Raw genomic sequence first — 13883 nt, 5'->3', positions numbered from 1 at the left:
CCTGGAAAAATATTAACTGTAAATAAAATAAACATAAAAATAAATCAAATACATCAGTTTTTTTAACATGTATGATTTAAATCATTATTTATTTATTTTAGCTTTGGGCATCAAGTTGAAATTTGTATGAAATTACTTTGCACTCTTGTGAATAAAATGCAATTTTGCTATCCGTTTTCGAAGAATCAAGAAAGGCTTTACCAGTTGGTGTGGTGAAAATATCACTCTGAAATCTGTGTACGTTTGAATTGTCCTATAAGTATAACTCTGTTTGCGAAGCCCGAGGGTTTGCTCAGTTAATTGAGTTTGTAGGATTGCTCGATGTATGCTAAGTGAATTTAAAATGTAATCTTAGTCTGCCAAAGGCATTCTGCGTTATCACGGAAAAGCTAATATTGTTCTGTAGAGTAGGTAAATTAAATAGCTACGCTGTCTTTTCACGAGGTTTTTTGTTGTTTGACTAGTTAAGTATGCGGCGGTAAATCAACGTCATTGTAAAGGCTGAATGTCACAGTCAGATAAGGGCATAGGTAGTCAGACTTAGCAGCGATTTTGATGGCCAATTGGCCATCAGTCTGTATTCAACTTGGATATAAAAATCGCTGCCAACTTAGTTTGGCCTGGCTCTAGGTGGATTATTTATTTATTTATTTATTTTACTTAAACACCACAAATTACATAATATTTTTTTAAAAAGTATCGCTAAACCAGCAAGGTTTGTCTCGATACTCCATTCCGCAAGGTAAAAAATAAAAAACTAAATAAGTGCACTACAGATAAATACTTACATCCTAAATAACATACTTAATACTGAGCGCGTCACGTTATCAGTATCACACCGGCCGGCCGAGCAAAACAAGAACCGGTCAGCCGTAGGTACGTGATACAGGCTGCTCCATTTATTACAAATGAACTATTTTTTATCAGTTACAATTATTTAATTGGTTAAGCATTTCTTTTTTAAGTATATTTGCTATATTAGTTGGTGTTAACTTATCTCTACACTGTTTAGGTAACTTATTAATTAAATCTGGTATAATATAATCTGACGTTCTCCTGCCATAAAAATTATTAAATTGTGGTTTCCGAAGCATTTGGTTTGTTACTTGCCGTGTATTTATTGGATGGGAGATTAAATGTTTAATTTCATTTCTGAAGTATTGATCCTTTAACATGTGATATTTAAATTTAGTGTGAATCGGAAGGACCTTACAAAATTTAAATAGGTCACTATCACATACAACCTCTTCTTTTATTTTATGAGGTACTATTATCTTTAAGAGCCTGACTTGTAGCCTATATATTTTGTCTAGGTATGATTTAAAAGTGCGACCATAACTACTTAATCCATAAGAAATGACGCTATCCACAAGTGCATTATAAACATCGAGTCTAATATGATATGGGATCCTATTTCGTAGAATATATATTTTTGCCATTATTGCTCGTAACCTAGTACACACTGAGTCAATTTGGTCTCTCCAGTTGAAGCGGTTGTCAATTATAACACCTAAATATTTGTGTTTACTAACTTGTTCCAGCGGCATACACTTGCAATTTTGATCAATATTCGGTAGCATGTGTAGACACTGGTGGTCGTGCCCTATGATCCTGACTTCTCTTACCGATCTTGATTGACTTGAGTGTATATGAAGCAGTTTGGTTTTATCTGCATTTAGGACTAGTCCTGCATCGTGGGACCACTTACAGACGTTATCAAAATCAAATTGCAGTTTCTTCTCCGCCACAGTTACATTTTTATCGGCGGCAATGAGACAGGTATCATCCGCGAACTGGTAAACGGAACATTTTTTGACACAGTTATTCATACTATCAACATAAGCTAAGTAGTGGAGTGGGCCGAGCACGGAGCCTTGTGCTGTGCCCTCTGTCACCAATACTTCATTGCTAAGAGCGTTCCCTATCCTAACATGATACATTCTGTTTCGCAAGTAATTCCGACACCAATTTAACAGTTGCCCACGGACACCAGTATCTTCCAGTCTATGTATTAGTGTATCATGTCGTAAAGTGTCGAATGCCTTACTATAATCAATAAAAATTATTAAGACATGACATTTATTGTTTAAGTGTTGATTTATCTCATCAGTAAACTTTGAAAGTAACAATGAGGTGCTTTTTTTGGGCTGAAACCCAAATTGATTAGCGGAGAGAATACAATGCTTGCTATAAAAGTTATGTATTTCGTTACTTATGTACTTTTCTGCAATTTTGTCTAAAATGGGAAGCATTGTAATAGGTCTGTAATTACTACAGTTTGTTGCACTGCCACTTTTATATATTGGCCGTACTAGTCCTACCTTGAGGCTGTCAGGAAATAGACCACACGCTAAACTGCTATTAATGAGATGGGCTATAGCAGACGAGATTCTGTCTGCTATGAGTTTTAGATCTATAACCCGAATTTGATCTATTCCTGGCGCTTTGTTACTATTAGTTTTCATGATTATTTTATAAACATCTTTAGACGTTGCCCTTTTGAGTAACATCGATCTATGGATATGAATAGTAAAGGAGTTACGGAGTAGTAGTAGTTCAGGTCATGGCTACTACTCTACTGTCACAACTTGCCCTTATATGTATTTCCTATTTATAGGTTGAGAAGGTGAACTCAAATCGGATTATGAAAGACCCTGAATAGGTGGTTACCTATTTAAATAAACTATATTAGTCACAAGGCGACTAATCTACATTTTAAATTTGAAAATGTATAGATAATTTGAATGAGACATGGGCACCTACTAAAACTAAAATGTATGGTTCCGAATATCTGTTGAAAATTATCAAATTAATAATCGTATGGTCTTATAACTCTTATAGGTACTTAATTCATAATACTACCCATCCTATGCAGTCTGTTCAGAATTAACCACATACTGCGATCACAATATTAATAGACGTGAAACCACACACTGCAGCTACAGCTAATCAAATAACACAAATAAAATATGCACCTCCACCAAACGATATTTCCAACTTGTTCGGCACTTCGAACCGTATTCGCATGTCACTTGTTTACACCAACATTCACTTCAATTTTCGAACACTTTTCTATTTTGTGTCCCACTCAGAGCAAAGGGATTCCCTTTAATCTGCCACTAGTCATGGGTTTGATTTTCGAATTTGGAACTCGTGAACTCGCGAGTAAAAGTGTTTGGGCGGGAGGCAGTGGCGCGGATCGGGCAATCTTCGATGACAACGGAGCGTAGACTGAGCGCGCGTCCTTCCGCAGACCGGGTGTTGCCAATGCTTGAGCGGTGGCGAGTCGAACGGTAACGACCAGTGTAACTGGAACTATGGGACTTCCAGCGATTGGATGAAGATGAAAAACGTTTTCATCGACAAAGTAGTAGTAAACACAATATCAAATTCGGGTATTCTGGTCATGTCCAGTTCATAAAATTAACTGCAAAAATTTGCAGAACCTAGAGCTTCGAAAAATCCACGGGAAGGATATCGTTTTTAGGCGTTTCGGGTATCCCCAAGAGCCTGATGTCCCTGATTGATATAGTTACCCACCCAAAAAAAAGCAGCACGAAAAAACTCAACATTAAAAAACAACTTCTTCATAAGCAACCTCATAAGAGATCACCAGGGTGTGCATGTGCAACTGCGAAAATCAAATGCAGTCATAGTGCTGAAATCAACCGGAAGGAACGTACAGTTATTGAAATAGAGGGGCCGACTATTAGGAAATCAGATCTCACACAACAAAAAAATTGCCAAACCCTATGCACAAGCTATGCTCGCACCTTGAACTGGTCCGCCTAACGCTCGCCTCTCCCGGCTACGCAACTGTAACATCCCTGGATGGCTCCCGCCGCGCCGGCCTACATACGAACACGCTGAACACTGCGTCGTGATGTAATCTGCATGTGACGAAACGCAGATTAGGTGTTTTGATAACACGCCTCGTCACAACAGTTGCCACTCTTCACTTCCTCGTTCGATCTTAGACGTCTGTTCTTGTTATGTTTCCGACTTTCTTTGTACTTTCCTGCTCAGATGTTCAAAAGGAACCTTAAGAAGTACCCTTTGTTTATACCTGAGTTGAAATGGACGCAATTTCCTATTTGAGTATTGTACAACCTATCGTATGGTAGGTACCTACATCTTTTAGGAGCAATATCACGCTTAAGTACCACTTATTCCTTGTTTTATACCTAGTAAAGCCAGCGCGTTTATAATAAAATGCACAGCTAATTTCCTTCTGTAAAAAGTTCAGAACTAAAAGAGTGGAAACAGTACTAACCAGACGAAAAAACGCCTGCTCCTAATGTTTGAACTGCATGCACTTGATCGAATCTTCAGCGTTCCGGTTTACTTGGCAATTTACAGGCTTTGAGGTTTACAACGGTACCCGAGGCGTTACACGCTTGAACAATCTAGGCTTATTCCTTCGCAGTAGCACTGGGTAAGTAATAGTACTAATACTACCATCCAGAACAGAAACCGTTTTTAGCCGTTCAGAGTTGAATCTTCTGTCCTCTTACTTTCTAAAGCTCGACCTTTTCGATTATTTAAGGTCACGCGCAAAAGCACCTCAAGTTGTGCCAACCCTGTTAGGGTACTTGCTACGTAGCATTGCGAACCGAACTTATCCGAATTTGCTCGATGTACGATTTCTACCTTCTACCACTGGCTACTGCCCGCACTTTTAACTAACTGTTCACACCATTCGCAAGGAGAGAATAGATGAGCGACGCGATCGAAAGGGTAATTTGCAATTTACAAGAAGTTTAATTAGATGCCGATGCCGCTACGCAAATTAGAGACATCTATCGCTGACGTGACGTGTATGACGTGAGTAGGTGGGCCTTATTATAAATGTCAATGAGGCACATTGAACTTTTACTACAGAAGTCGCCACTGCAATTGCCGTAGGTTCTAAGCTACCATACCTACATAGGTATGGTACAGGCACATGCCTATGTACATTAAATACAGCATAATTATGTTGCTAAGTCAGAAAAATGTCGTTGCGAGCATCTTCTTCTATTTTACCTATCCCAACCCAATACATATGTCATATAATTAGTCATATATTCTCATTTTTTTTGTTTACCCACCCACTCATGTTTGAGTTTTAGACAGTCATATTTTTGAGTTCACCACTATCAAATTGACATTATGGACAGTTTCACCATAACGTCGTTTAGATATTATATGTATAGTTTTCAGACAGTCTTTAGACTCCTTAGAGTTAGTCACTGGTACAAGGTTGGCACATTGTCCGAGTTTCCAACTTTTCTCCACTTCCTACGAGCTACTAACAATACCAACTAGGTCAATATTATGATACCCTGTGTTGCCAGAGAATTTATTTAACGCGCTATTAGCTAAGTTAAATACGCACTGAGAATACATTTCTGGCATTATAATAGAATAGGTGAGGCAAAGGTACGTAAAAGGAGTAATAGTTGTAGTTAGAACATAAATAGCAGGGAGTTGAATATATTTACACAGTACAGTTACATCAAAACAATTGTAGAAAGAAGAACTTTTAACATTAAGGTAGAGAGATAGATAAAAATGATATTAGAGCAGAAGTAGCTAAAGCAAACTCAATTATTAAGAGAATTAAATGAAAATACTTATAAAATCAACGGTGTGGTGTGGAGTAGAGTGAACTAACTCTTAACAGACGGACTCAAGATTATATTAATTATCGAGACGACGTCGAAAAGAACGTGGTATTTTGTTTGGCGAAGCTTGAATGCTCAACGTAGAAAAGACCGCATCCTGCATTGATCATCTACAACTACAATCTCTACAAGTCTACATGCAGAAACGTCTGCAAACGATTCGCTGTTCGCTATGTTAGATGGTAACTCAGATGGAAGAGCACTGGATTAGCGCATTAGCGATACAGTGGCCATAGATTAAATTAAAAAAGACTGTAATTTTTTCCACTCTTCATTTATCTCCTTCAAAAGCAAATGCTGATCTTCATTTGACATTGACTTTACAACTGTCTCTCACGTCACGTCTCTAAGTATCCAACTAACCAAGCTGTACGAAGTTAGTGTCGCTCATAAAACCTCGTTCCAGCTCCAAATTGCTCAATTCAGGTGCCATCCAAGAACTAAGTAGTGCGATTTGCCAGCAAGTAATTACAATCCGCATATAAGTGGATGTTGGGGGCAATTCTGGGTTATTTTGACATCAAAATGGTGTCATTTTATTCCTTCTCCATACTTCTCATCCGCGTCAATAGGTGTACATCCTATAAAAGTTTTAAAAATTACTACATTATAAATTGGAATAGATATCATACACGAAAGCAAAAAAAACGACAAGGCCCACTGGCAGACATTATTAAGATATTGTTTTAAGATCAGAATAAGTTTCTTGCTTAAATAAATGAAGAATTTCTCGAGTATGCTATGCTCTATCTATGTAATGACTAATGATAGTGTGGGAATTCAATTACAATAACGTTGCATAAAATTATAAATGTAACAATCATATCATAAACAAGTAGGTGAACTAGAGCATAGCAGTAATAGCATAGGTACAGAGACAGCATTTAGCATGGTTAATATTACCAAAGGAATGAATACCTACACCTACTCACGCTTCCATACAAAAAAAATGCGGTTAAAAATACCTATCCAACATGTAGCTATTATTTAATTATCTAAATTCTAAGCCTAAGCTCATGCTGAAAAAATAAACTTTACTGGCGCTAACAGGATAAAATTTCCCTACAAAAACGCATCACAGGCAAAACAAGCTACGATGGAACGCCACACAAGTTTGTTTAGGAATGCTAATGTCTATGGACAAACATACAATTCGAAGCGTGCTCAAAGATTTCAAAAGCAAGGATAAGGCAACACATAATTTCGACTTTGTGTCTTCTCATTTGACGCGCCTAGGCTGAACGCTACAACACAATTGGTTGATGAGTTCGTATAACGCGTGCGATGGTCACATAGTCTGCGCGCTTGGCTCGCATCGTGTTGCTGACACCATTTTGTTGTTCTTATGCCACGTCCTTAAGAAGTATTGTATAAGTCAATACGTGGTATTTTTAGGAGCGTCCGCTGCACACCTTCGCACTCATTTAGCTGTAGGAAATGGGCTCTGATTGGATTTATACGTCTGAGCTGAGATACTATCTCGTACAGCTATCTTTACCGACTTGCCAGCTACTTTATCGGACATTTTTAAATTATGGGACAAACATACAATTCAGACAAATCTCCAGGTGAAAGTATATTGCGTTAAAGACTAGCGTGGTGTCAAAAAAAAAGTAAAAATTCGGTCAATAAGGTTGTACGAAAAAGAAGTGCAGCATTTTTCCGGACGCATTTTTATATGTTGCTTGATCTATCAATCATTTAAGATTTTATGATCTGCAATGGACAATAGTTATTTGTTTTACAAGGGGGCAAAGTTGTTGTTTAACCGCACGTGCCAAAATTGATACACGAGCAAGCGAAAGATTCCAATATTGAACCGCGAGCGTAGCGAGTGGTTCAGAATTTGGAATCTTGAGCGTTGCGAGGGTTTCAAGGCACGTAGGTTAAACAAAATTTGCCACCGAGTGAAACACAAAATTTTTCACCTCACCAACACTATGAAGATATTAACTGTAAAACATCAAACTAAATCAAATCCATCAATTTATTTAACATTTATGATTCAAAATCATCATTTATACGTGAATTTCTACAGCCAGCTTTGGACATCACATTAAAATATGTATGAAATTACTTTGCACTCTTGTGAATAAAATGCAATTTTGCTATCTGTTTTCGAATAGCAAAGTAAGCCTTTACCAGTTGGTGTGGTGAAAAAGCATTTGCATCATAAGTACTTAACATAGGTACTTTTTGTGTAGTTTTTTTTTGTAGTTATACCTACTTAGTAGTTTTTTGCAGATAAATATAATGCGGTCAGACTCCTACGTGCACGTGTGCGATCCGTTAGACACGTATGATATGTGGATGATGTGTGGCCTACAATAGTGCCGTTTTAATAAGGGAAGCGGTTTATTATTCCTAAACAAAAATACGAAGAAATAAAATAAATGAATATTTTACACAGGGTGTATTTTGATAGCGGGTCAGTAAGGGTAGCTATGAGATTCCGTGGTCCTACACGAAAATGGTCTAAGGAAACCTTCCCTCGATTTCAAATTGATGAGAAATGGCATTTACAGATTTTGGAAAAAAACTTTTTTTTTGACGCCAATCGATCCCATTCCTATCCAGGATCAAAAGCTTGGTTGGGCCAAAAAAAAAGTCACAAATCGCCAAAAACTTTTCCCATACAATTTGTATGACATTTTTTTTTACATGGTGTTTTTTTTATGGCACTTGATTCCATTCCTATTCAGTATCAATGCTTGCTTAGGGGTCAACTCACGGCAATGTACTAAAAGCTCACAAATCAATGGATACATTTTCTATAAATTTTACTATGCTAATATGGGGAAAATGTGGAAAAAGTTTTCTTTAATTTGTGGCTCTTTGGTACATTACCGCAAGTTGAGCCCGAAAAAACTATCGATACTGAATAGGAATGGATTCGATTGGTATCAGAAAAACACCATATGAAAAAAATTTTTTTCTCAAACATGCAATGAAATATTGTCTTTACGTTCCTTAAAATGGGCTGGGAAGTATCGCTTTTTGGGCGCAACAACTCGAGAGGACTGTAAAGGGATTTCATATTATTTTTCAGGCCTAGGCCTGCAAAGTAACTTTTTTTTGTAAAATATTGTCCTTTAGAGCATTTTTTTTTATTTCATTGTATGTTTGAGAAAAGCACTATACATGCCTCGGCGTGAAAACGGATTCCCGGCCTCGTATCCCTATCCGGCCTCGCTCGCACGCTCGCTCGGCCGTATATACCCACTTGGCCGGAAATCCTCATTTTCCCGGCCTCTGATGTAATGTACTATTTCATACAAATTGTATGGGAAAAGTTTTTCGCGATTTGTGACTTTTCTGGCCGGAAAATTTTTTTTGGCCCCATACAAGCTTTTGATACTTGATAGGAATGGGATCGATTGGCGTCAAAAAAAAGTTTGTGAAAAATGACTTTTTTTCTCGCATCCTGTATGTTTTTTCCAAAATCTGTAAACGCCAATTCTCATAAATTGAAAATAGAAGGAAGGTCTCCTAATACCGTTTTCGCGTAGAAACACGGGATCTGGTAGCTGCCCTCACTGACCTGCTATCAAAATACAATCTGTATAATATATGTATATCGTTGTCTTGAGTACCCACAACACCTTCAACAGCCTTCTTGAGCTTGCCGTGGGGCTTCGTCAATCTGTGTAAGAATGTCCTATAATATTTATTTATTTATGGGAGAAATGGTATTAAGTATAATCAAAATTAATAGGTTGAAGTTATCTAACGTATGTACGTAAAGAATATAATTAACACCTTCGGATGCGCAATATTCCCTTTGAAAACTGATTCTGCACCATCTATTTACATATCTTGCACATATAAATACCTATAGACCGGTAGCTCGTACTTTTGCTTTCGTTTCTTCTTGTTAGTATTAATTAAATACAGTAATAATAGGGAAATTAAGACATATTAGAAAAGTGGTCAATCGTTCACGGTTCACGCCACTCTACAACCATGTCAAAATGACAAACAGTAAGAGATTTCCTACAATCTGATTTATATTATAACGTCACTATGACAGTTCTCCAGTGGCCTACGGTTCCAACCATTGGGGTTGGTTGACTACCATTGGGGTTGGTTGGTACAGTCAACCAATTGGAACCCTAGGTCACTCTACAACCATGTCAAAATGACAAGCAGTAAGAGATTTCTTACAATCTGATTTATAATCCAATTGGTTGACTGTACCTACCATAATTATCTCTCCGGGGGAGGGGGTCTAATGACAGAGTGGTTAAGCGCATCTTCTACTCAGAGTTGCAAAGTGGCAAGCGGAAACAAGGCGGCCAACTTCTGCGCTACAAAGATGTGCTGAAGCGTCACATGCGGAGATGTGACATTGAACCGTCGCACTGGGAGACTTCGTCGCAAGATCGGCCGAAGTGGAGGCATACAGTGAGAGACAAAGTGCAAGCCTTCGAAGAGCAGAGGCGAGTGGATCTCGATGCGAAACGTGACGAGTTAAAGGCCCGACCACCAGCGGTCATAAATTACAATTTCGTTGGAGGGGTGCTGACTTGCAGTGAGTGTGGTCGCACATTCATGGCAAAAATAGGCTACGCCAGTCACCTGAGAGCCCACGACCGTCGCTCTCACTAACCGGTACAAACCCAGTCGCCGAGGCCGAAACCGGCTGGGACAGGATGATGATGAAGATGAATTACCTCTCTCTATCGCTCTTCAGGATTGGAGCAACAGGGCTAGCTGCGTTTCGTTTGTCAAATTGCCACGGAGTTTGAATGATTGTTAGTTTGGCCAGGCTGGCAGGTCCCTTCCATTACCTACGTGCCTTTCCACACGAGTGCGTCACCTGGTGCCGTAGCCGAATGGCATTTCTGCGCCGCGAAACGAAAACGAAACGCCGCGAAAGGTAGTCTGGCTCTGTCGCGCCAATACGCAAGAGCGATAGAGATAGATATGTACGAGCGTTTCGTTTCGTGAGCGTTTGTGCTATTCGGCTTCGGGGCGTACAGACATATTCATGGTCACTATGATAACGAGCTTACCCATTGTTATACGCCTGAATTGGTGTTTCCTTACCATCTAATAAGTATTGGCTCGGACCTATTGTGTTCATCGTCTCGGAAACGTCTGGGTAACTTTATCCGATATAGTGAATTGAATCAACGGAACATCCTGTCATGTCATTTATCCACATAAAATACACTTTTACTTTCAGTGGGAACATTATCAAGCAAACTAATATTTATATGGAATTAGCACAGTTTTAAAGGATACCAAAACTTGTTAGTGAAATCACTCTGAAGATAGTTAATAGTTATCTGTAAGTAGGTATACCATGCACATTATAAACTACTTCACAATGCAGAGTCAATGCTAATTAGTAATTAAGGAATTGAGATCGGAATTACGTGTTTTACTGTTTACGACTGTTGTTATGGTTAAAGGGTATCTACCCTTTTCCAGCGATACAAAAATAGACTAGACTTAGGATAGGACTCAAAAGAGAAGGCCTGAAAAATACGCATAGTGTTTTATCTAGGTCAAGCTCTACCATCCTACTGGCCACAATCCGCAGAGAAATTAAAATGAAACGCAAACAGTTGAAAATCGGAAATGGGGGACAGGACAATGGAACCCGAACAAAGGACGGACAGCGCGCGCATAGCAATCAGGACTCATTGCCAATGTGAGGACAGTCACCTCGGAACTGCTATAGATATCCTTTGGTGGAAGTTCCTTTACGGGCTCTTGGCGCCCTGTGGGGCGTTGGAGGAATAAATAGCGTAGTAGTTAAGTACATAAGTAAAAAAAGTTAGTTAAATTACGCCGAGCTAACCTTTAAATCAATGGTGAGCAGAACAGACAGACATTCTGGGATATCTGGGCGACTTGGGCGAGCTTGCTCCATCGTAGGCCACGTCTTCGCCTCGCTTAATTTCTGTAATAGTTTTTAATTACCTACCTACTATGTCTAATAAAATATTGTCTTTAAAGCGAAGTAGCTCAAAGCCAACGTATTTTACGCCTGAACGAAGTTCTAAATAGTAATAGAAAGTACTGGGTGGTACTGGGAAATCATTTCTCATCAACTGCCTACAATCGCAACTTCTTTCTACCCCGGAGGCTTGGCTTTATAAAACTACTTAATCAATTATTAGGTAAGTAGATCATTACTATCGTTAGTAAGGAAGACACTCGTGTTCAAAGGACTGGAGTGTGTCAAAGCCAAAGGCTTTGTGGCGATAGAGCACGTGGCTCGGAGCGTAATTACTAATTCATAAGAAAATGTTACGTAGGTAAAGGCACTGAACACCAGGTATTTACAGATTTGAATCATAGATATATTTGGAGTTGTGGTCATTCAATAACATTAAACTGCGGTGCACGTACCATTAAAACATTACAGGTACTATTGTATTCGAACGTCATACCGGCGAGTGTTCAATAATATGATGGAGAACCGAAAGCGACAATACCACTTGGCAAAAATGTGAACATTCGTGGGCCTTGTATTTACTTAAAGAAAATCCTAATAATTATGCCAACTACACAAGCGAACATCTTATTCGAAAAAAAAGCATTTTGTACCAGTTTTCACGACTTAGGTAAGAACGTGACTAATTAAATAATTATACCTTACGACAGCGAACTAACCGTTGTTGCATACGAGGTATATTGCGCCTTTGAATGCGAAATGAACACCTATTCATCCACTCGTACAAATGAAATATCCACTGCAAACTGCAAGCCTTGTCAATGCAAATGGCGAACTGAAGTAAAGTAGGTACAGCTCAAGTACAGCTACCACGCCATGCCACACGTTCTTCTACAAAACTATCCAATTGTTTGCTGTATGCATATGAATGTGACATAATGCCTCGTTCACATATATTCTGCCAGTGCAGTGATTGAATTTATTCGAGCACTGGAATAATGTGAACCAGCATCGACGTATCCAAATGATGAGACCACAGATTGTGGAAATGATAGATCACAGAAGCGAACAAAAAGACTGTACGCGTTAACTTTGAACAAACTTGGAAGAAATTATACCGACATATTGTATGGGAAGTACCTACACAAATATCCGTATTAGCTCCACTCGGTATTTTACTCCATTAAGGTCTGTCATCTTGACTCCAATGGCTCTTGGCCCTGGAATATGTATAATTAATGTATGTTAAAGCTTTGCCATAGTAGACTTATTGACAATCTTTCAACTCAACCTACAACCGAAGCAATAATTATCTACAAGGAACAAAATGAAAAGATCTAATTTCTTAAAAGGAAGTAAAACGCATATCGTTAGTCTACTATACCTAGGTGTAATTTCCTTAATCTGTCATAATAAAAGGGCGAGAATGAGTCCATCAAACCCTGTTAACTGTTTGTTGACTTGCTGAATTAAAACTACAATAAGAAAAAGTTTTATTGAAAGCATTAATACTAATCAACGTTTATTGTTTGAGAAGTGTTGGCTGCAATGGGGGATGTCTGAAAATTTTAAAATCGCCTGATATTTTTTCTGGTGATAGGAATAAGCATTTCTATTTACAGAAAAAAGTTACAGATTTTTTGGAAGCACCATACATTTTATAAAAATAAAAACGTGTTGCTCGACTGCGCGTACGACCCACTTCGGCAGTTATGAGATTTGTCTTAGTCTTTAAAAAAATTCCATTTTGAATCTGTGCTGGCCATAGACACTGACAGTTTGTCAGCTTGACATTTTTCTCGGAGAATTCATAACCATATCTGGTGAACTATTTATTACTGTTTTCGACTCATTTTCTCTCCCTGGCCTCTGATTTTGCCTCCTTCTACGACTACCTTCGCTCTCGAACCCCGGACGTTGATTTTACTGGCTTAAAACGACGACCTTTGATATTAACCTCTGGACCTGATTCTGCTTGCATTAACGAAGACGTTTGCTTTTAAACACTGGACCTGATCCTGCTGAACTGTTTACGATCCGTTTTGCCTCCCTGACTTCTGATTTTGCTTGATATAAGGACGATCATCGCTTTTAAGTTCCGGACACTATTTGTTATAATGAATGCAAGTACATAAACACGATATAAGGATCCCAAAACATGCTTTATACCAACTTGTTCTAAAACCAACCAGAAAAACCCAGATTTAAAATTGTTCATATTAAGAAAGGAGCTGAAGGAAAGTTGGTGTCAATAGGTTGGCAGGAACTGCCCAACCAGAGTGCGATTTTGCTGTGAAGACCACCTGAGT

The 13883-nt window shown here is 38.6% G+C and overlaps 1 protein-coding gene across 7 annotated transcripts in view; it reads right to left on the bottom strand.

Moving 5' to 3' along the window:
• Positions 1-13883, bottom strand: part of LOC125225514 (guanine nucleotide exchange factor DBS-like) — a 180343-nt gene that overhangs the window by 130840 nt on the left and 35620 nt on the right. Inside the window, exon 1 of one of the 7 annotated variants that reach the window (XM_048129265.1) lies at positions 2976-3207. The exons of 5 other annotated variants lie outside the window; for them this stretch is intronic. In XM_048129265.1, coding sequence (XP_047985222.1) covers positions 2976-3027 — 52 coding nt within the window. In that variant the 5' untranslated portion in view covers positions 3028-3207. Of the gene's footprint in view, positions 1-2862; positions 2883-2975; positions 3208-13883 lie in introns of those variants that run through there. One more of the 7 variants, XM_048129268.1, reaches the window with a different exon arrangement.

The sequence above is a fragment of the Leguminivora glycinivorella genome, chromosome 4 (assembly GCF_023078275.1).
Source record: "Leguminivora glycinivorella isolate SPB_JAAS2020 chromosome 4, LegGlyc_1.1, whole genome shotgun sequence".
Classification (NCBI taxonomy): domain Eukaryota; kingdom Metazoa; phylum Arthropoda; class Insecta; order Lepidoptera; family Tortricidae; genus Leguminivora; species Leguminivora glycinivorella.
This window is presented reverse-complemented; position numbering and strand designations above follow the sequence as displayed.